The sequence below is a fragment of the Lottia gigantea genome (genome assembly GCF_000327385.1).
Source record: "Lottia gigantea unplaced genomic scaffold LOTGIsca_1, whole genome shotgun sequence".
Classification (NCBI taxonomy): domain Eukaryota; kingdom Metazoa; phylum Mollusca; class Gastropoda; family Lottiidae; genus Lottia; species Lottia gigantea.
This window is the reverse complement of record NW_008706746.1, coordinates 9,267,571-9,292,747: the sequence shown is the minus strand read 5'-3', so window position 1 is coordinate 9,292,747 and position 25,177 is coordinate 9,267,571. Positions and strand designations below refer to the sequence as shown.

The following is a 25,177-nucleotide window of genomic DNA, read 5'->3' as shown; positions in this document are numbered from 1 at the left end:
AACAATTTGGCAGCTTTATAAGTCGGTGCTACTATAAAATAATCTCCAACAATCTGAAAATGGAATAATAGGGTGAAAACAAACATTATTTGACAAACTCAGTTGTCGGTGTTATATACGGACCCCTAAAAACAACAACTCTGTCCTATTAATAATTGACAACTTAGGCTTTTGACACATTTTTTTTTATTCTTATTAAAATCCAATATTATATCCACACATTAACCGAATTCGTTTATCAAAGACGAGGAGGAAATGTTTTTCTTAAAATGAATTATTCAAAACACAATTCAATACATTATTGAATAAATTACCGATTTAATATTAAACTCAATACATACCTCTGAAAATCGAAACATCATCTGTTCTTCTGTGACCTGAATAAGCCACTGTGAATACTGTCCAAGAACTGTTTCTACAATTATATAGGAAAAATTTATTGGATGCAACAGGAGATCGTTCGAAATTAAAAAGAGGCAACACACCCACACCACTGAGATACAAGCTACATGCTAATTGAATACGACACTTTCGTCCGATTATTAATAAAAGGAATCAAAATTCACTGCAGTCCGTAATACGAGTATGACGAGTGTTCCAGTATCAAACTTAAGTACATATTCTTACCCATAATGCCTTCTATTTTTGGTAAATCTCCTCTGAAACAGTTCATCAAAGCCATCAGTTTTCTTGGTCCTTTCTTTATTACAGAAAACATCTGAATTCGGGAACTTGCTGAAATAGCCAGGGAATATTTCCTTTTGATGTATTATACTATTTGTCACGCTTAGATTATGATAATGAAGAGTGTGCGTAAGTTTGTCTAATTGTTCTACTTCTAAATGTGACTACGCATTTAAAGTTACCTCCAATTAATGTCATGTGTTGTTTTGGCAACGAATCCTAAAAGGCAAGTTCGCATAGTCGAATACATCGATCATATCGGTTGACTCAGTTAAGGGTAGAATCTATGATTCAATACATACCCGCAGTAAGACCTTCATCACTCGTGGCACCAGTAAGAAAATTCTTGCCATTGATTTTACCACGTTTCACCAGATTTTCTGGAAGGTCTGGTAAGAAGGTTCCATCGACAACTGGTCGAAATACAGGCGCTAATGGCATTGGAGTCTGCAACACACAAACCAATCAATAAATACAAAATCTCAAAATGTGCTGATCTACAATAAGTGTAAGGTTTAGTAAAAACCATCAATATATCACTAGGATAACAACCTTTCTTTCAATTTTGCAGGAATGCTGTCGAGTAGATAATCCAACACCACTCTTGATAACGGGCTTTTTGGGATCATTGGTATCTATTTCGAATGCTAGGAACAATTACAGCAAGAGGTCAATATCCATATTAAACATGGAAAATGCCAGAGTTGTTTTGTAGCACAGGCAGTTAAAGCGTTGAAAAATGAATATAATGCCATTTGATTGATAATCCAAGATGGATTAATACCAAGAGGTCTGGTCAAGGACCAATAAGGTGTAATAAAGAATATTTGTGAACCGAAGATGTTATCCTTGTGAAATAGGTGTTTCTTTCTGCCACATCATAACAATTCTGGGTCAGTGATTAGGCACTAGAGAACCCATTGGTTTGTCATCAAGTGCAAGTTCCAAAGGGTCATTGATGAATCCTAATACGACGGGTACAATTCATAATACTTTACCTCATATTCCAGTATCACTCTTTCAATTGTTCTTTGTGGTACAGATTTCAGACATGCCTTGATGTCTTTTGATGTATTCATCATACATCCCATTGAAGCTATAAAACTCTTGGAGTAAAATCCCATTGTTTTATGGCTATGGTGAACTGCCCAATGGGCAAACGGAGAACCACTTTGTTGAATGACATTGGTGAACAGACCTATAATTGGTAAAAAGGAATCAGGCAAATCTTTTAAAATTAAATGTAGTTTTCTGCCTTCAGTTGAGCCAATGCAGGAACGGTTAACAGGTCAGAGGTAATTTTGTTCAGGAACAACACATAGTTTGTCAGCATAAAACTTGTGAACTGGGGATTTCAGGTGCCTTTCGAATAGATGTCGTTTTCCAAACCAAATGTTGTTTTTGAATCATTTGGTGTCTAAATGCTATACGTAAAGTAAGCCTATTTGAATTTGAAACTTGGTGGACCAACAATGGTACAAAGTCTTCGATGCTCTTTCAGACCCACCATAGTGGAAACAGAGGAGACCTTAATCGTCAGGCACGTAGCTGAAACTATCAATTACTCCATAGAAATAATTATCCTTCCGCTTCATCATTAGACAGCAGCTTAATCTTTGCTTCTTTCTGATCTGTGGGCAGACCTAATCTGAAGAGCAACGGAATCGCCTATATTGATATCCCTAAATGTTAACGTTTTTTATAAACAATCATATGTGTCACAAACACCCGCACAGGCTTCCTGTGGCCCAGTACCTACCCTTCGCTAAAGGACTGAGCATCAACAAACCAACACAGCATCCTCCAGCACTGTGTCCATCAATTGTAACTTGATTTGGATCTCCACCAAACACGTGGATATTTTCTTGCACCCATCTCAATGCTTGAATTTGATCCAGCATTCCATAGTTACCCGGGATATCATTATCATACGCTGTCAGAAAACCTGTAACAGAGAATTTTGCTGTCTAACTTGTTGTTGTCTGGGTCATTAGTGCTTGAATCTTTCTTCACAATAAACAAACCGTCAAGATCAGTTGGCGGTTCCAGCCTCCTGAGACTCCAGGTTGAGTATACAAAACGTGGAAGCGCCATAGATGCAAGCCTCCCAAGAAGCGTCTGAGAGGGTTCTCTGGAAAATAGTTTGGATGTGGTGCATTCTGACACATTTGGGGAAAAAACGTATAAAAAATGATATTTTTAAGTTTGTTAGCAAATGAACTAGGGGTACAATTGGGGGTGCAAACCATATCCCCCACCGGCGCCGCCACTGGTCAAGAACTCCGTAAAGTGAGTGAAATGTGATTTAACTTGGTGTGTACTTTCAGAAAGTTTCCTTTGGACAACGTGACGTTGATGATAACCCATCAATCAAAGACCAATTCGATAACGGAGATGCAGTTAACATTTAGTGGTATATAAAATTACAGCATCAATATTTTACCAATTTGTATTCTACCGTAATTGCATATTGCATCCTAATGTCTCACCTAAAGGTCCTAGTCGGTAGTTAAAAGTTATCACTACGATGTCTTGAGAGGCGAGGTAACCACCCTCCAACATGGCACCCATACCATTCTCATAGGAACCACCATGTATAAACACCATCACTGGATACCGTCTAGTATGATAACCATGCTGTAAGAAAAAAAAGATTATTTGTGATCTTGTTTATTGTTTTCACAATTACACCACCAAGTCAAAATGTGCACTGGAGAATGTAGGCATACATTTCAGATGTTGTATTGACGCCTCAATTCCACGGGTTTATTGACTCCGTAAGGAATGAATAGTTAACGTTATAAACTGAACATACATGTTCTCATACATTCTACTTCTATCCGACTGTGGCTTGTCACGTGAATGACACAGAAATATATGACGATGACCAACTACCCGACTCTCTGCCTTTCAGCAATCACAACTATTATTATTATTATTATTCATTATTACATATAAACACCCCCTTTCTCAAACCTTATACACTTTACTCAATTGTATAATGTATATACTTTAAGTGTGGATTGTTATTTGTTAAATTTAAATTTATTTCATATTTATATATATGTTATATGGAGACGGGTTTATATAAGCGTGTTCTTGTTTCTGAACCCAGTTATATTATGTATTCGATGTAATTGATATTATAGAAAATAAGTATTGTTTAAATTATAAACTGTGGGTGCTTCCTATGAGGGATACCCGATTGATAAACCCAGTCGCAGAGTGTAGTATCTATGAAGATTTTTGTCGAGCTCCTCGAAGTAAGTATAATCTTATAGGTTAATCGAAGAAGACTCGCCAAAGAAACGATGCAGAACAAACATAGTGTAATAGAGTACAGATAAACTTGTACAGTAGCCTATTATTCCAATGGATTGGATAGCCACAAAGATTCAAATTATTTCAAGATAAAACTGCCAGGGTGTATTTACGTCATGTAAAAACCGGTGCCTTCTTTTCAGATGGTCGGCAGGATATAATTGAGATGTTATGGAATTAACAGTTTATATAAACAAGAGCTAAATAAATCATTTTCTGTCAAAATTACATCCCGACTGTATCAGTACCTAACATAAACCTATCATATTCACCTAAAACTACTTCAACCATGTGCTCGTTCATTCTCCCGCCTTAATTAGACTAGATTGTATCCAAATCTCGTCTCGCTACAGTGAAATGACGATATTTAAGCCTCTCGTCTTAACCTTTAATTCAAGTATTCTTAAGTTTGATTGACAGGTGCTTGAATATGATACAGATAAAATTGTTTATAGAGGTTATCAAAAGACTGCCCGCACCTCTTTTATTTTTCTTAAAAATTGAGATATCTGAATTTTATTATGTTATTCATGTGATGCTGAATATGATTTTTAATGCCATTTTCACATTTTTTAGAATGAAATTTTGAAGAATAAGTTATTTTACATTTTTTTTCCTTTTACAATGAAACATGTAGATCCAATGGTCAAATAAAAAAAATGAAGGAAAATCTTTTGAATTGAAATAATGGTATTAAATTAATTTCAAGCTAATGGTAAGATACTGAAACATTGCCGTTTTCATAAATATAAAGATGGGTTCCCTTATTTTCATTTATGAATATGAAAATGCCAATACTTATATGCATATTTAGTAGAAGTGTTCTAATGACTTGAAAAATACCAGTTCGTCTCACATGTTCATACTTACTTCAAAATTAGCTCAATTAGAAGAGAATTACCAGCAGAATTCCAATGAGTGACCGATCAAGAAAGGTCAAAAAGTATTCTTTTGTTTATCCAGACAGTACATACATGGACATTTGTGATTAGTTTAAACTCTTAATTATAATAGGAAGATAATGATGCGATAAAGAATACACGATAATTCATAAGAAACATCAATTAATCAAATAGTTTGCTTAATTTGACACTACAAAATAAGGAAACCCACCTTTAAATAGTTTTTTAATTTTCAAAGTATTAGCAATATCTCGAGAAGTTGGGAATATTAGCAATATCTCGAGAAGTTGGGAATCAAACATGTAATGTAACTTAGGCTAAAACTTGCACATAATTCAACCTTCTGCAACATAAACTTGTCAAATAGATAACCGACCAAATTCTATTCTATTGTATACATTGAGAGATCTTTACATATAAAAACATTGTGTTTTATTCCTTACATCTGTGAGAAAAGAAGATTTCGGGGTAAAAAGTGGAAATTTCATACATACAGCTGTTCAACGCTTCTTGAAAATTCAAAAGTTTGCCAGAAACCTTTTGGTAAGAATAATAGTGGGATATATAAGATAGCGTATAAAATACCGATAGTGGTATTATGTAAGGAACGTGTTGATATCCACAGAATAATTTGAAACCACACAGCTTTAATGTGGTCAACAGCCGTTGTGTCTTTAGTTTTTGTTCGTTATGTTCTTTAACCACGTCGAAATTAGCCCGAAAGTTACTGACTCTTTTCAGTTCGCTGACAGAGGACGGTCAGAATAAAAACGTGGGATTGCTTTTATTTGTTTTTCTCTTTCTGTCTTAATCAGTTGGTTCTTTGATTTAGATGAAACTATAGAATTTGCAGATCAAAGACAACTTTAGCAAATGCCAACCCCAAATGAACGTCCAACTACGATGTTGCAATACACAAATGGTTAACCTGTCAAACAACTGGAAATATTGTTTCTGATAAGAGATCGTTCTTCAATATAGATAAAAACTATAACAATTGTATAAAGAGGAATTCTTAACATGTTATTAGACATGGGTTAAATTTTCTGTTTATTATGACATGTGGTCGGTACCGGAATCTAGAGGAAACCTTACTGTAGTTTTATAGCACATGATAAACATATGTTATACGACCAGTGTGCTGCTGTTATTCCGACGTATATATATCATTGTATTGCCTTTAGCAGATTTGATATTTCTATTGATGACAGGTTATAGTTGTACCTGTGTGCCCGAAGTGATAAAAAGTTTCTGAAATGGTTCGAGCACCTCGGCTTCCCATTTGAATTTTAGAGGGTAATAGTCGCGATCGGAGGGAGGGAGGGGGAAGGGGGGGGGGGGTTGTTCTAATCCAGAAAGGCGAGAATAAATTCTAACTTCAAACAATTATTACAATCCTGAACTTTAAAGGTGAAGATTAACCAATTATATTATATACTGGTAATTACGAGTACTTCATGCCATTATGTAATTTAGTAAACTTCTACTAAATATCTCCACATTCTATATAATCCTAGATTAGACACGGGATCAAATTTTAATATGTCATTTTCTAGACATATTAAGTCATTTCTCTAATTCTTAATCACATATGAATAGATATTAATAGACCATACGTGGCATTTGAATTGGGTATCAACGTGAAGATATGGGACCGGAAGTAACAGACACCATTTTAAAGAGACAGTAGAGCCTTTCAAACTCGTCATGTGGTAATTCCTTTTACCACATTTCAACAACAACATTTGAAATTTCTTAAATACTTTGTATTAGCAACGGGATAGCACGTCGTGCTCAAAATGGCCATCACTATTCAATAGGGATATTCAGGTCGACCTTGCGACCAGCAGATTCTAAAAGCAACTTGTTTTTTTTCTACTACTGTCAGCAACTGGCACAATTATATAATCAATTGCCGGTAGACGAAAATCCTCGTTGCCTTTGAAGTCCTAGAAAATTTAAATAAATGGTCATGCACTTTCTCGATATGACAGATCTGTTGAGATGCTTGGAATCGCCAGTCGACGTGAGTTCATCCTTTACGTGATACCACTTTAAAGACACCCAATAATTCAAATCTACTTCATTATTTGAGTTTAAAGTTTATCTTCATCTGATAAATGGCTTTTTAATCCGAGAAAAACTACTCCCCAAAAGACAACTCAAGATTCTTAGTTACTTTGATAATTTGGAACTCATTGATCATTTCTACAACTTACTTATTAACGAGAGGATTAACGTGTCAACCGAGTCTATGTAGTAATGGTTCACTATATCGGATCACAGAAACTATTTCTCAAATTTAAAAATTACTCCATGAAGAAAGGAGAGAATTAGAATAGTATTTAAGATATTGGAAAATTGTTGGTATCCATGATGACTAATGATCATTAGTTACTAATGCTATACATAATAATGTGTGTATCTGAACGGGTGGCAAGTTCATAACCTGGTAACTGGTCTGCGAAACTGTTCCCCTTTGAGATAGGTATATGCTTTAGAAATTGCAAACGATATCAGGACTAATTCATTAACCTAAACTTTTCCATGATGGCACTCAAGGTTTTAAACAAAACAACTCACCATCAATTCATACACTATGACATTACCCCTAGTTATTATTTTAAAGCCTCTTTCTATTTGCTCAACCTTATCTATAAAATAATATAAATGAAAGTTTTTAAAGAAATTTACCTGGATATTAAAGATATTCAATTTACACCTACGACAATTAACCGGCAATAGAAATAGTTTCCATGAGTATTTATATGTATCTTGGCATTATAGTGTGAATTACTAGTATAGAATATCACATTTTAAACTAATATGCTCTTTCATAAATGATCATATTCATACTTATATATATTTCTAAAATTACTAAACCTACATGAATGTCTTAAAGTTTCTATTTATAATTTTCACGACACAATAAGTTTAAAATTAATACAACTGCACTGTTTTAAAGTTAATTTACTAAAAAGTTAAGCTTAAAGAGTTATAGTCGTCTAAAATGCGCTTGGGCTCCATTTCTACTTTGTGAAGTACTATTTGTGACACGAATTTTCCTGCACCCTATAGCATAATTTAGAAAAAGATCTAGCAATTAAAGAAATCTTCTGCGAAAAGCATAAACTTAAGCCATTTTCAGTCCTAATTCACATGAGCCTTTCGCCGCTCTTTGCTATAAGTATAAATTCTTCAGTAAGTTGTTGATCGCTAAACACTGGTCACAACCGTTTAAATACAATTCAAAGTACTCTAATTAAGTAATATTACAATTATAAAATATTTTCACTGTTAAAATAGCGCTCAATACATTGTAGAACGATATAAATAACAACAAATGTTGATGTCTTCACCCTATACAGACTGTGTTGCGAGGTTTATATTATCACTGAATGTCGAAATCACAACTAATAATACCCATCAATTAAACTTGAAATTACCAATATATTGATTAAATGTCGGATAACACTACCTTATCTTTAACTTTTAATCGGGCAATATTGCTGTCAATTATATCTGCAAGTCTTAGTATGGTGCCTGGCAGTTATAATGACAATCAAGACAATCAGCGAGAACTTGTTAGACGTAGAAAAACTAACATTAAAACGAAATTTATTTGTTTCTCAAGCTGAAAAAATTCAATTTTAGCTACCATTGGCAGCTTTAATCTGTTCCACGTCAGGATCGTTCATACTTTACTAAAAGCTTCTGATGACAAATGGGAATTTTCGTAGCCTTCCTGACCGACCTTCGCATTTGTCAGGTCGCTGCTAGATACTTAAAGGACGGAATGCCCAATTCCTTCCAAGGTAATACACACAAGGTTCCGAAACCTGTTCTGGTCTGTATTGAACCATCATCAGGGAGTTGATCGTTAACAATGAGGTGGTAATGCTGTTACTGAATTCATCGACAATGAGGGTATCTGGTTACTATTGTACACAATCTTTCTCCAGAAATGGTAAGACAAAATTTTGGATTAAATGAAGTTTCAATTAGATTGATAAAAGACGATATAGATTGTAATTTATAAAAATAAACAGAAAAACAATCTTACCCATGGTGTATAAATATTTAAATATAAACAATCTTCACTAGTTACATTGAAGCCAGGTACATGATGATCTATATACAATACACCCATATCAGGCTGAGCACAAGCAGGAGGTAGAGTATAGGCTTCTAATATATCTTCTTCCCATCGTTCAGGAGGTTCCGGCGGCTGAAAAACAGGTAAACACAATGTAGCAAAATTGAAGAAAAGTATTCAGACCCCAGGTATAAACTTCCCTTGTGCCATGCATTAATCTTTCATGTAAAGTGGCAAGACCAAACCTTGCGATATCACAGTTTTGTGAGGTCAGGATGCAAGGTTCTCTGTGACATTTAGCAACCATGATTGTTTTTTAAAACCAGAACTGTTAAAAGAGACAGTTGCTTTCAGAACGTTCTTGATTAATCCTTTGAGAGTTTATAACTGTAAGCCCCATGGAATTATAATGTATTTCGCAATATGTCCAGCTGCATTTCTTTCGCAATTAAGTCTCGAATTCAAAGATTAATCTTAACAAAAGTAGACTTCCTTTAAAGAGAGGGTCACTTGCAATTCTGAGATGTTAAATAAATAGTTTGAATTTAAAGGATGGCTCAGATCGTACTTTATTTTCAATGACTGCTAGCAACTGGTAGACGACCAATTTCTTGACATGGCCGTGTGCTCATTTCGGCTGCGACGGGTCTTACATATTAGAATATAAGGAACCAAAGTTTACGTAATGTTGTGATGAACCAATAGATCTAATACTATAACGTACTGTGTAACCTTAATAGTAGTATATTATAGCCCAGGGTTGTTTTCACTTCCTAAACACTGTTTATTACTGTCACTATCTGTCTCGAGATTCAAATTGTCTGACTTTTTAATGGAATTCCGCTCTCACTTCCTCACGGTTAATGTCATATGTCATTAATATGACAGATTCGGTCAAAAATATATGGGTTAAATTACTTGATTGAGAATGGTTGCTTATTATTTTATATTTTCGAAGATTCTTATTGTTTTATAGAATGGACTGAGGTCGCAATAAAAGGGTGGTATTAAAAATCTCAATTATAAAAAGTACAATTTAAGAGCTCTAATTTAGTTTGTGATGGTCACCATGCAACTGCTTGAAGCGGTCGTGAAACAAGGGTGACACTAATAAAACACTGGTGATGTTTGGTGATATCTGTCATACGATGAAACTCGTCATTTTATGCTTGTCATCACAAAAGAGTGGACCTCAAACGATCAATTATCAAAAATAAATCTAGAAGCTTTAATATTGTTGGCGATCTCTGCCATACGATGAGACTCCTTTAATACATTCATGAAACAAGGATGGTAATAAAAACAATTATCAAAAATAAAATCTAAAAGCTCTAATAAAGTTGGCCATGTTTGCCATTTGAAGCAATTTATCTTTCAATATGGTCTTCATAAAAGGGTAGATCTCAAAAAATAAAAAACCACAACTAAAATCTAAAAGCTTAAATTATGTAGGCGATCTCTTCCAGACGCTGGAGAAATGTTCTGAAATGATTTTTAGTAACCGATGTTGGTCTTGCTGGTTGTGTGAACACGTGGTTTATATCACGGTGTTATTGTTCAGTGGAGGAGGTACGTGCAGGTTATATAAATATATAATATTATAATATAAATAACATAACTAATGTTCTACCCATATTACTTAACCCCAATAACCCCTTTTCATAACCGTTTATTCACGCGTTAAAAATTTATATAAACTGTGTTTGATTTGTAAATAAACATGTCCTATCACTTTTTAAAATAACTCCAACATGGTATTTGGCCTATTAATTTTAATATTATAAGACAATCATCTGATAGCAGGACCGTTTCTTTAAAGTGTCTGAAGTGGTGGGATGTGTTATGAGAGGTGTTTTCCCAAGGCGGGACCTCGGAGAAATTGGATATAATATATATAAACTGTAATGGGTTAGGTACAGATTTTCACTGCCAACGTTCTGTATGTTCGGGAATTGAAAGATCCGTTCTACGAGCTAGTCCTAAGCAACGATCCTTACGCAACGATCCTTATTAGTTAACACGTTGTTCTGCTCATTGTCAGCTACCAAGAAAAATGGCGCAAAGCATGGTTTTATGATTTGAGTTTTCACAACATACATGGCGCCATACGTTTCAAAACGCCAAATCCATCTTAGCTACAGCTTATGAAAAATAAATCAAAAAAAAAAAAATAACTTGTAAGGTCAAAAACCGCTATTCTGCACAATTGTCTACACGTGGAGACGATCAATGGCCTAATTATTTCTTATATAAAAGTATGTCAGACCAGACATCGTCTCTTCTTGAATTTCTGGTTTCAAGAGTTTGAACGTGTTTCAGAGAAAGTGAATCGTTAGTAGAGGATAAATCACAAACATTCAGAATAAATTATCCTATTTTATAGACAACAACAGTAATTTCAACTTAAAGTCACAGGCCATACTCGACTTTGATGACTTTCCAATAAACTACCCTACAATGATTTACACCAATCAAATCTTGTAAAAACAATTAACATCGATCCTGTGTTTTACCGGAAGTGAAACTCTTCGATTAAGAAGATAAAGAATGGTATATTAGCCGGGCATTATAATAGATAATGACCGGCTGTTCTCTTATTATTCTAGAAAATTACTATAGGAAATGGCTACATGACATCATTAATTACTAGTTTGAGAGACAAACAGATTAGATCAAAACAAATTTAAGTGCGATATCGTACAGATCCACCAAGGTCGTTGGTAAAGTTATGAACATCGTAATAGAATTAGACCTAGGTTAGTAGTACCTGTTCGTAAAAACAAACATAGAGCAGAACTGATTTTCTGTCAGTGTTTTGATGCTGGTGACCAGAAGTAAGGTTGCATTATACTTGTTCTGTTTTAAGCAGATAGGCTTTCAATAAATTCCGCAAGATGTTGTTATGCCCTAACTTCATAAAAAGCAATGCGCTCGCATCGAGTTGACTGAAATAACACATGAAGCATGCTTTCCATGTGCAAAGTGTTGTGAGAAAATGTTCCAATCACAATCTAAAGGTTTGGCGTCAAAATAATACGTTATATAATCGTACTTTACGATGACCTTAGCAAAATACGTTCAAGTGTCTATGATTTAATAGAACATTGATTTTCTCTGTGTTTGAATAATTTAAAAATGATAACCAGGTGTAATCGTGTCTATCCATTCTGTAAATCATTTTAATCGACATTAACAGACTCTTTATCCCCTTGTAGTCCGTCAGAATCAAACTTCAAACAGTCAGTTCACTATCAGTATTACTACGATTGATGGAGACTTTCTTTTAATCGAATTGTATGAAAAATGAGGGATAGATGACAGGACTCAAACAAATTGATATCCGAGTCACCTAATTTCTATTGGAATGATTGAAATCAAGGAGATCTTCAAGTACAGTTTAATGAATATGTTAGTCAAATTCGAATATTTGATCTGTAGTCTGCTCGTGATTGGTGTCCTATATTCCGATATCGGTTATTACACTGTAAAACATTTATGTTCAAAATAAATTGAGGCTAATGACGATACAAACCATTAGTGTCTCTGTGTCATTCTGGAATAACTGATGCAACAGTTTGTATCTTTTCATTTTAACTTGGACGACCATTCATCAGCCGATCTTACACTAACCCTTTTCAATAATATTAAACTCTTTATTTTACAAAATTACGTCCAATACACAAGGAAATGGTCTTCTCTAACATTCAGCCCATCAGAACAATGCATGAGCGCACGGTAGCCTAATTGACTTGGCAGAGGATGAAAAAACGAAATAAAGTCAAGCTAGGGAAGACCACTGGATTGAGACACTGAGTACAGCAAGACAAATAGGACTGAATATTCACCATTCTACAGGCATAGCACACAGTATTGCCCCGTCCAATACCACCAGCAATAGATAGAATTGTAAGATAGTCCATACTAGAGTCTACAAGAAAGTTTCACGCCATGTCTATAAGCAAATATGCATTTTCGAAAAAGTAATCAACCTGTATACATAACTGCATGCTCATTGGACGAGTTATTGTTATCTTATTTCAGATCAGAACAGAAAAGAAAAATACCCAGCAGATCCAGAACGTATTTCCCAAGTATTTGTTCCACTCTAGGCCTGTACAATTTTGGTAATCACCTTGTATAATGACCCAATATCGCACGTTGTTTTATGCCAAAGGAAGTTTGACAAGCGACAGAGCCTGGTTACTTAACAAAGAGAACGGAGGAATCCAATGCACACCATTCGCTGTAGCTATGCGCAAACCAAAATAATTATGTATTCATGCATTCACATCTACCCGTCTTTTGTTATTCGACATCCGACGTGATAGTTTGTGAACAGCTCGATTTCTACCATTATTTTACCGACAATTTTTACAGTGTAAAGAATCTATCCAACTGAATCAACAGTTTGTGTCAATGAGAATACACTTACACTGTTACATTACATAATTAACTCTAAATGTCTATCAAACAATTCCATTATAACGCTCCAATCCTGATAATCGGGCTATAATAAATCAAATTGTCTTGAAGCTTTTCAACCAATTGACTCAATTTGTGCCTGGATAAATACAGTTTGATTTTGTGATTGAGATGTCTACCGAATTGCGAAATTTTTGTGGCAAGGTACAGACATTGGTGCATTGGATTAACAAATCGAATCATGAATATCCGGGTCAGATACCTTGATAACAGGAATAGGTCCAGGAAGTACTTTCGTACTGTATTCGGCAGTCTAATTAAAGATGGGTTCCCTTATTTTCATTTATGAAAATGCTATAATACTTATATGAGAAGAAAGTAGCTAAATTAGACGAGAATTACCAACAGAATTCCAATGAGTGACCGATCATGAAAGGTCAAAGAGTTTACTTTTTTGTTTATCCAGACTGTACATACATGGACGTTTATGGTAGATTAAAACTCTTAATTATATGCAATAAGAACATGATAAGAAAAACCAATCAATCAAATAGTTTGCTTAATCTAACACTAGATAATAAGAAAACCCATCTTTAAAGGTAGACCAAACTTTCATTCGTTTTTTTTATTACATTTAATTTTAATATAGCCACTTCAGTTAGGGTCTAAAGACTGGCCTCTTAAACAATACCCTTTCTGACCTAATCTGATGACATCTGAATCAAATTCCTTCACTCTCAAAAATTCCAGCGCTGGAGAGGGTAAAAATTCGATTGGTTAAGCAGGGGTAGGTCAAAATGTTATTTTGACGAATGTTTGGTCTAATTTGAGTTAGACTGTGCATTCGGGAATGTCGTATAGGCCTTTTAGTTTGGAATGAACAGCTGAGATCATTTGCTGCTTTCTTTGAGAACATTTCATTATTACACATCGCATGGCATTAGTGTCTTTCAGTCCATTAATGTGCAACAAGAGGAGGACGAAACATTACAACTTATATTTCATTTCACGTAACTGATCGTCAATTTCTAACTACATGTCACCCTTCATCCCAATCCCTCCTTCAACAACCCACAGTTACCTGTTATGTACTCGTTTTTCTTATACAAGAAACCGCTGACACATCTGACATTCAGTAATCGGCAAAATGAATTTGTCTAACAAGACGAGATATTTCACAGTATTGTAACAAATGATCTTGTTGGTGATTTGACCTTTTTGGTATTTTTCAAAATGTCTCAATGATTGATTTTGCCCACAATCCAGTAAAATGTTGAAATATTGTCAGGTATTATATTATTTTCATACAAAGTAAATAGTTAATTCTACAATTGGCTAAAACTTAACCTTTAACAATCCGCAATATCACATAACAAGGTGGGTGGTTAATTCCCAACGGCCCCAGCTGATCACATCGCACCAATTAGGTTGAGAATTATTACACATAAAATTAATTTGATATGGTCTGGGTTTTTCATTTTATGAGGTATTAAGCAATCGATTTCATGCCCTTGCAGTTTTGAAGGACATAAACTGTCAACTCGACTATTTTTGTTTTGTTGTATTCTACAGAAAGGCGGCAATAATTGTCCTCCATTGCTGACACTGTTAATGCTGTATCGACCGAATCCCTAAATCACATGTAACCATGCATTAATAAGGATAATAAGGCTTCTTAGATTAGTCTCAACAAGTTTCTGCGCACATAACTGATCATCATGGAGAGTTGATAGCGAGACAGAGCATGCATTTCCGTTAACTATAGTGTCGGTCAGCCACGGGGGTTGACTAACCTTCAAGATTAATGTTTTTGGTTTTTTTTAAGTGTACTATAAGAGAAGAGTAGTATCAAAGGGACTGTAAAAAGGTTTTCTATTTTTTTTTATGTGTATCAGCGACACTAATAGCATCAATTTGTACCATTCCAATTTTGAACATTTGAGTGTTTTCAGTGTAATTGCAGGAACCACAGACGTCTGATTGAAAATTGGAATGGTGTAAATTGATGCTTTCAGTGTCCCTGATGCACTTACAGAATTTAGAAAACCTATTTACAATCCCTTTAAGTTTTCACAGAGCCATCTAATTTTGATATTTTAAACAAACCGCTTATGTCTAACGTTTGAAACTCTTACTCAGTGTAATAAGAAGAGAAAATTATAAGGTTCAGAATAATCTCTGACGATTTCGGACAAATGACAGTGTTTTTGAGACCGGGTGTATTTTTTACTATAATAGTGGTAGTTGTGTTCCAGTTGTAAAAAGGGAAGTATGGCACGAGGTCAGTGGAACGAGCAGGCTGATCGAATTCCATCAGATCTATAGAAAATATCACGATCCTTTCAGCTCGCGTATTTAACCACCAATCTATAAACTTTCCGTCATATTACCAAATTTCCAATCCAAGTTTAATTCTTCTCACGTTTATAAGCCTCTACTATTAAATCTGTATTTATTCCATTACAAATACTGGTAGTAAAATATCCCCATTACATAATACAATAACAGTACATTATCACCATGTATTAAGTTATAGACTGGGGAGTCAAAGCCCTAATTTGTAAAATGGGGTTGCTAGAATGCCTGCCCAATGCAAAGCAAAACACTCTACCGAAGTATTATCTTCCTGTTGAAAACTGACATCTATAAAAATAGTAAAGCTTAAAACTTCAGTCTTCTCTGAAAGGTCAAATGCATTTAAGAAAGAAACAGAAAGAAACTTAAAATATCGGCTAATCTTGATGCCTATTGATCTGTGTTAACAGTTTATTTTTAAAAAGGGTACAAGGTCGCTATTAAGGAAGTTAGAAACGTCCGAGTCGTATGGAGGTTGGTTCTCAATGATGTGTCTCTGGGCTCTACACATTTTCAATGCATTGCCAAGAGGACACTGGTACATATTTCCAATCTTCAATCAGACCTTTGTTGTTTCAGCAATTCCACTAAAACTAAGTGTTTGATGATGTCACTAATCGCGTAGGCCCAAAGCCCAATGTGATACCAGCATATTTGCGATTAGTGACGTAATCAAACACTTATTTTTACTGAACTTGCAGGAAATACAGACGTCTGATTGAAAATTGGAATGGTGCAAATTAATGCTATCGATTTCCAATATACACATTAAAAATTTAGAAAACCTCTTTACAATCCCTTTAATTGTTATGTCGTTTATTTCTCATTCTAATTCTCATATTATGCACCAAGTTGATATTACTATTTATTCCATAATTATCTTAATCAGCCCAATTAAACTGCATTGTCATACCTTGCAGTAAACCCGTCGGCGATTCTGTAAAACAACATTTATTATTTAAAAACATATTGTTGTGGTCGTGTAATATACCCCTCAAGGATCATCGAATTTGTTTTAAAAGAATTCAAAACATTTGAATGCTACAATGGCTGATGGTTCGCGTGACAAGCCCGAGGGCGTATTTAACTTTGTTAAAAGTTCCATAGCATTTATGTTGGATTTGCACTAAAGATATGATAATAAATACAACTGGAATGTCTGTAAATTGGAATCTAAATATAGTTAAAGATTTTATTAGTGTGACCATCAGAAATCTGAATAACAAATAGATTTTGAGAGATGTTAGCATATCGTGCAACTACAGATTTAATATCCAGAATTCGAGATTTGTAATGATTAAAAAAAAGCTGACCATACAACAAGCGAACTCCATCCAAATTAAACATAGGATCCCGGAACACCTCTGGCTATGGGGGGCATCTCACTTACCCATTTCCCTAATGCCATTTTCGAATATTTTGAATTTGTCCCAAAAGCATACAAAATAATTTTTTACGATCAGTTGATTGATCATCTTTCTTTTCAGAAGCATCTGCCTCTGAACCTAAATTTCATAACTACTCCTTGACCTTTCAAAATATTAGAAGAAATAATATACACCAATACATCAGATAGTTGCCAATAAGTTAGATAAATCCAATTACTATACTAATATACAGTTTCAATTTATTCTGGTTTATTTGACAAGGGGGGTAATCAGTTATAGTTATCATTAGACTTCTGTCATTATATACTATATCTTGTTGTAGAACGTTTTCCTATTGTTTAAAACTATTATTTTCTAGAAGCAGTTGTCCTGATGATGATGATTTCATATCTGAAAGACGTGTCCATCGTCTTGGATATTCTCTTTATCAACATTTATTATCAATAGAGGTAATAAATAGTAATAAATAGTAATAAATAAATAAGTATAATAATATGACAAAAGCAGGGTCAATTTATCCAAATACACGTGTATGATTTCTTGAATTAAACCCATAATACTCACACAATATTGAGGTACTTGTGTTCATATTTACAAAAACAAACCGTATGAGGAAGCGTATTGATTGACGGATTAAAAATCACGTGATACATGACAATTCGAGGTTTACGGAAGAAACATGTACTACACGTACCTAGACACGCTGAAGAAATTATGTTTGTGTATTACCAGTACTAGGATGTTATTGGAATAATCTTGATGTTTAAAAATGAAATTCCGTAGAGTATATTAATCTGTTAAAATGTTGAAAGTAATTGTTCATAATTTTTGAAAGAAGAAAAATGAACAGTTTTGATGATTATAAAGCAATATTTTTTTTATGTTAAAAAAAGTGTTCAAATACATTAATTGAAGAGCGAGATAGAATCTGCTCCTAGAATTTTTTTTTCAGACATTTTGTTTTTGTTGATACAATAATTGATTTTTATTTCATGTTTATTTTTGGATATTTAGAGATTTTATTGTATTGAAATTTCCGGAATGTTCTCCTTTAGAATTCAAATATAAAATTCTATAGTGGCTACGTTTTTTTCTAAAACTTTTTCAAATGTTACTGCCTACACCATTTTTGTTTTTTGAAAAATAGAACGAAACTATCAACATAAATTTTGCCATGGACGTCAAAGAAGTATTATTGGATTTAAATATTTAATTACATTATTTAAGAAAAAAGTCAAATATACTTGCGCACTGGTTTATGGCGTCTCTTCCAGTATTGATATGAGGCTAATTATTTGAATAATTCTATAATTATCATTAGGTTTAACAGGAATAACTATCCGTCTGCTGCCATACCAACAAATATCAAAAGAAAATTGGCATCTGAAAGGGCATTTGAAAGCTGATTACAAAAAGCGTGGGAAATACGTTTTTAAAGGAAAATATTTTCTTGGAAATTAGTCAGGGTATAATTTGGTGAAATGAGGTTCTCCTACGCGTTGACATATCAGATTTATCAACGCCTTTACTCGCAGTCCGTCAATATATTTAAAATAGTCATATATATAGCCTACATCACATTTAGTTGTATTTTTAGAAATATTCTTGACATAGGTATTATGATAAGAAAAACTTTATTTCACCTGGATCATACCACCAATATATCAATATAATTGTCCACAAGTTGACATCTTTTGGACATAAATCAATCACCAGGACATCTGGTTTGACATTCGACGTTCAATGCTGGACGTCATGAGACAGATTAAGCTTTATAGAAACTGCCGAATATTGTCTATTGGCATAATATATTACCATCAAATTTCAGCACTCATATTTGAGTTCCTTGTTACATTTTCTTAAAAGATCTAGATATGATTTAATATAAAATCGAACTAAAAACTAAAACAGAACCTGAAACATGTTGTTACTCAGAGGTTCACACTGTGCAGTTCGATATCGCTCTGCAATTGATTTATTGTGTACTATTTTAACAGTGAAAATATTTTGTTATTGTAATGTGGAACTGTGTGGTTGGTAGGGTCCCGAGAGCCGATAGACACAAAAACACTTATGTTAGTCGGGTACTTCGTAATCTTATGTTACTTTGGCCTACTCGTATATAATCGGGTGACATAAACCGGTCAACCGGACAAAAATACTTCTTAATATAATACTGACGTCACCACATATTCCACCAAAGTCATAAATTTTGGCTCGTTTGTATGAAATTCAGTTATTCATAATATTATCCTTTTAGGGGAAGAGATCACATTAAATAACAGAACACAGCTTTATGGTATGCTACTCCTTACTTTTATTGTACACAACGTTTCGACAATTTACATTTATATATACCATAAAATTGTGTTCTGTTATTTAATCCATAATATTAGTAATGTTAATTTTCGCGCTCCATTTTACAGCAGATTGGTCGGTTGGTATTTTATGTCAACCCTAACTATAACTGGGCGACCTGTTTCGATCATTGTCAGTATGTCATATCTAGTATTTGCTTAATAGACCTACATGACTTGTATTAAACGAAAATATTTTAAAATTCTGAAATAAAACTGTCTTAAAGTGCATAGTCTTCACGTGAAAAATTGGAATATATCAAATTCCATGATCGTGCTTGATTCGGATTTCCTAGACCATTTTAACGTCACGTTATATACTTCCATTTGTATCGAAAAAACACGTTTTCGTGAGAATTTCGGTAGTTTGATTACAATGGAAAGTGGCTTTGAACCAAGGCAATTGGTCATTGGCATGTACGTGAGCTCTTGTATGTAAGTTAAATGTAATATACTCCTAAAAAACTAAACCTGTAAAACCCAATTTTAAGAAACAGCTGACATTCCCACTGTTCTAAAAATTAAAACAACTTAATCATGGAATAAAGTTTGGGGTGGTCGTGTCTCAAATGAGTTTATTTTACAATTGAAAACAATTGCTTGATAGATCAAATTTCAATCAAGTCATTCTGAGTAAAACAGCTTTTTAAACTAAAACACGTGATTTTATATGTTTCGTAGGACAATGACTTAAAAATCTTCCATAAATATTCCATGAAGAGGAAGAGGTTATTACAGGAAGAGGTTTCCAAGAGGAAGAGTCCTAATACAGAAAGGGGTTTGGTAGATGAAAGGCCTTATAATAGAAGGGTTTGTTAGAAGAAAAGATTTGGTAGACATAGAGACTAGTAATAGGAAGAGGTTTTGTAGAAGAAGAGATTTATTACAGAAAGAGGAGAGGTTTGTTAGAGGAATGGGAATTATAGATAATGGGGAAAAGGGAACAGGGAAAAGTTTATTACAGGAAGAGGTTTGTTAGACGAAGAGTTTGTTAGAGGAAGGTTTTTTTAGAGTGACAGTTTTATTACAGTAAAAGGTTTTATAAGGGGAGGGGGTGTTTTTTTAAAAATAAGAGATATGGTAGAGGAAGAGTTAGACGAAGAGAGTATTTACAGAAGAGGTTTGCTAGGTATGGTTTGATCCCTTGAATAAGACAGAAGTTTGTTAGAGAAGAGGTTAAGAGGAAGAATCTTATGAACATATTACAGATCACGGAATGAGGTTTGTTCGAAAATGAGTCACTATATAGATCATTATAGAAAAGGTCATCGCCTTGTTTACCAATCACGTGATTTATGAGACTTGTTATTACAGTAAAAATAACAACTGACTGCAAATTGTATTATTAAGACATTTTAGATTGTTGGGTATTGGAACTGAAGGCACGGTGTTAAAATAACAGAATAAGAATTGCAGAAATCTGTATCAATTGAGAATGTAATTTGAAATGTAAACTAGGGTGTCAAGTTTGACTATAAATATGTCAAGTTCTAACATTATATCATAACATATTGAAAGATGTGGGCTTCTGTCTGCCAATTACACCTATATATTTACTGATTTGATGTAAATTCTGCTATTATTTTATAGTTTTTGTCTAGACCACCTCCGACTGACAGATATACCAGTAACAAATACTTGTATAAAACTATTACCATTATTTGTGTTGTAGAAATTAAAAATTCTGATTAACATGTTCAATTTTTATACTGTATACTCTGAATGATGCAAGACTACATGAACGATTTTCAAACATTTTAAAGCCATATTCCAATATTTTAGCAAAGAGTAAGAGTAACAGGGGCAAAAGTAAAGAATATATCGAAAATGATCCGAGAAAATGTACTGTTGTTTGAAATACATTTGGCAAGATACTATACTTCGATATTTATAGTTGCCACTTTTTAGCCAAATCTCCATGATACGGATGCTTGTGCATAGCTGTAATTAGCTGTCAGTATTCGTAAGACTTTGAAAAGTGAAAGACCATTACACTTCGTTGAACATAGGCATTTCACACCTACCAAGAACAGTGGGTGTCCAGCTAGTAGTTTATTTGAAATAAATAAAAATATTGTCAATATATTCTTTCTACTAAGATGTAATCTAACGAGTATGTAAGAGATATTCAGAGCTATTTGATACCTCAATAAAGAGACACAATAATCCCACATCAAAAGGACCTGATATACATATAAGAGCCCCATTGTTTACTATTGCATATCAATGACCGCAGTGGGCAATGGTTTTGTGAGTAATGTGATATTATTATTCATGGGATACAATGAAATTAACAACTTCGGCTTTATCATCATCGCATATTTATTTAAAACTGTGTTAAATTTCTTAGGTATTCGAAATTTGAGACTGATGTATTGCTTTTTAAGGCTACTTTTTGGTTCATGTTAGTATGAGCTGTCGTTCAAGGTTATCAGGTACTTTTTTTAATTTGGGTTTACACTAAAGTTTGTTACATGTGTTCGGGTTATAAGATTATATACTTTAAGTAATGAATAACTTTCATACCTTTATTCTTATTATTATCAATAACGTTTGATACTTCTATTCTGGGTTATCAATAAGGTTTGATACTTATATACTTGGTTATCAATGAAGTTTGATACTTCTTTTCTGGGTTATCAATGAGGGTTTATATTTCTTTTCTGGGTTATCAATGAGGGTTGATACTTCCATTCTGGGCTATCAATGAGAGTTTATACTTCTATTATGGTTATCACTCCATTCCGGGCTATCAATGAGGTTTGATACTTCTTTTTTGGGGTTATCTATAAGGTTTGATACTTCTATTCTGGATTATCAATGAAGTTTGAAATTGTTTTCTGTGTTATCAATGAAGGCTGATACTTATATTCTGGGCTATCAATGGGGGTTAATACTTCCATTCTGGCTATCAAGGGGGGTTGATACTTCTATTCTTGGCTATCAATGAGGTTTGATACTTATATTCGGGTTATCAATGAGGTTTGATGCTTCCATTCTGGGCTATCAATGAGGTTTGATGCTTCTATTCTTGGCTATCAATGAGGTTTGATACTTATATTCTGGTTATCAATGAGGTTTGATGCTTTTTTCTGGGCTATCAATGAGGTTTGATGCTTCTATTCTGGGCTATCAATGAGGGTTGATACTTCTATTCTGGGCTATCAATGAGAGTTGATACTTCTAATCTGGTTATCAATGAGGTTTCACAGTCCCTTCCGGGTTATCAATGAGATTTGATACTTATATTCTGGTTATGAATGAGGTTTCACAGTCCCTTCCGGGTTATCAATGAGGTTTGATACTTATATTCTGGGTTTTCAATGAGGTTTGATACTTCTTTTTGGGTTATTAATAAGGTTTGATACTTCTATTCTGGGCTATCAATGAGGTTTGATACTTATATTATGGGTTTTCAATGAGGTTTGATACTTCTTTTCTGGGCTATCAATGAGGTTTGATACTTATATTCTGGGCTATCAATGAGGTTTGATATTTCTCTTCTAGGTTAACAATAACGTTTGATACTTCTATTCCGGGTTATCAATGAAAATTGATACTATCAATGAGGGATGATACTTCTATTCTGGACTATCAATGAGGGATGATACTTCTATTCTGGACTATCATTGAGGAATGATACTTCTATTCTGGACTATCAATGAGGGATAATACTTCTATTCTGGACTATCAATGAGGAATGATACTTCTATTCTGGACTATCAATGAGGAATGATACTTCTATTCTGGACTATCATTGAGGAATGATACTTCTATTCTGGACTATCAATGAGGAATGATACTTCTATTCTGGACTATCAATGAGGAATGATACTTCTATTCTGGACTATCATTGAGGAATGATACTTCTATTCTGGACTATCAATGAGGAATGATACTTCTATTCTGGACTATCAATGAGGAATGATACTTCTATTCTGGACTATCATTGAGGAATGATACTTCTATTCTGGACTATCATTGAGGAATGATACTTCTATTCTGGACTATCAATGAGGAATGATACTTCTATTCTGGACTATCATTGAGGAATGATACTTCTATTCTGGACTATCAATGAGGAATGATACTTCTATTCTGGACTATCAATGAGGAAGGATACTTCTATCCTGGACTATCAATATCATCTAATTCTTCTTCTGAATTTTCAAGTTTGGTACTTTCATTATGAATATCAGATATTAAGAGTGCACAGACGAGGAACATATTGAAATTGAAAGACAATTAATAAAATGATCAATGAATCTGATACAGGAATGAACCAAGCAGATGTTAGTGTATCACAGCTTCTGAAGGATATGGGTAAAGAAATCATTTTATAACCGATGCCTGTACTGCAAATACAAACAAACATATGGGTTTCTGCACTTGCAAGTCTGTTTAAAGTTCTTTTGAAATTTATTATGAAACAGATCAAAGATAAAACGTTACTTTTATCAAATAAAATGAACTGAAATCATAAACACGATCGCCGGCTTGAATCCAAAACAGATCGGCACATTTTGCAATTCATAGATAGAGGTTGAAAGTTGTCACTGGGTCATCCTTTGGAAGCAAAATTATTAATACTATAGCTGTGATAGCGCTAAGGATAAGTTCCCCATTAGAGTCTGATCATGGAACAGATTGCTTAGAGATGCGTCATTTCAAATGATAATTAAACTTTTTAGTTGAATTAAAAAAAAATAATCGTTGAAATAAAATATGTCACTGTTGAATATTTTTTTTACTGTTTAGGGTAAAGGAAGCGGGAGGGGGGGGGGGACTTTAAAAATATACCTTAATGTCAAGACAAATGTCTTTACAGTTTTGGCATCACCCTGTCCTTCATAACAGGAGTTACAGAATTTTGCTTCAAAAACTTGCTGCAGGTAGGTACTGTTTTTCGGGGTTTATGACGTGACAAATGTCGTATCAAATTTTAATACATGAAGACTCCTATGTAAATAATGAATTTTTGTGCTTAATTTATATCGTCTTTCTTTTTGTAAAGTTAAAAATATCATATCTGCTATCTCTGTAAGCATGGTACAAGGTCACAGAGAAAAATGTTTATTAATCAAAATTAGAGTAAAAGTTAGTAAGGCTTAACTTTATCAAAGATTGTCGAGTTACATGAATAATAACTCGCTTACCTCAAATCTCAGATCACCAACAGGTGGTTTGGCGTAGGGAATTCCCAGGTATTTTTCTATTCGCTTATTATCCGAGAGAGTCTCTACCTCACCGGACACTTTCCCGTATTGCGTCCGCCGTAGTATATGTCTTCTGTCCGAACTGACTAATTCCAAATACCACAATAACATGGATATTGTCGATAACTGTCCATTAAACGGAAACATTTTAATAAAAGTTGGATTTAAATATAATATATTTCACATATTATGCCTGGAAAAAGTTTTCAAAAATTCCACTTAAAATGATTACATATAAACTTTAAAATAACTTCTTAAAAATAGAAAAAATAACACAAGTTAGACGACACACTTGATAAAGTTTATAAGAAATTGAGAGATTTATAGTTAAAGTAAGAATATATAGAAAGAGGTACAATCTAGAGTATTTAGATATTGTAGAATGTATATATACAGAAATTTCATCAATAACCAACTTAGAATACAGATAGGGCTA

General features: G+C 33.8%; 1 protein-coding gene across 1 annotated transcript; it reads right to left on the bottom strand.

Annotated features, from left to right (window-relative positions):
* Nucleotides 1-1,649: 1,649 nt before the first annotated feature.
* On the bottom strand, nucleotides 1,650-24,852 carry LOTGIDRAFT_102164 (hypothetical protein; the record flags this gene model as incomplete). Its single annotated transcript, XM_009045997.1, has 5 exons — nucleotides 1,650-1,882; nucleotides 2,444-2,629; nucleotides 3,174-3,304; nucleotides 8,963-9,135; nucleotides 24,682-24,852. The coding sequence occupies 5 exons, from the start codon at nucleotides 24,850-24,852 to the stop codon at nucleotides 1,650-1,652; spliced, it is 894 nt and encodes a 297-aa protein (XP_009044245.1).
* Between the last annotated feature and the right edge of the window lie 325 nt (nucleotides 24,853-25,177).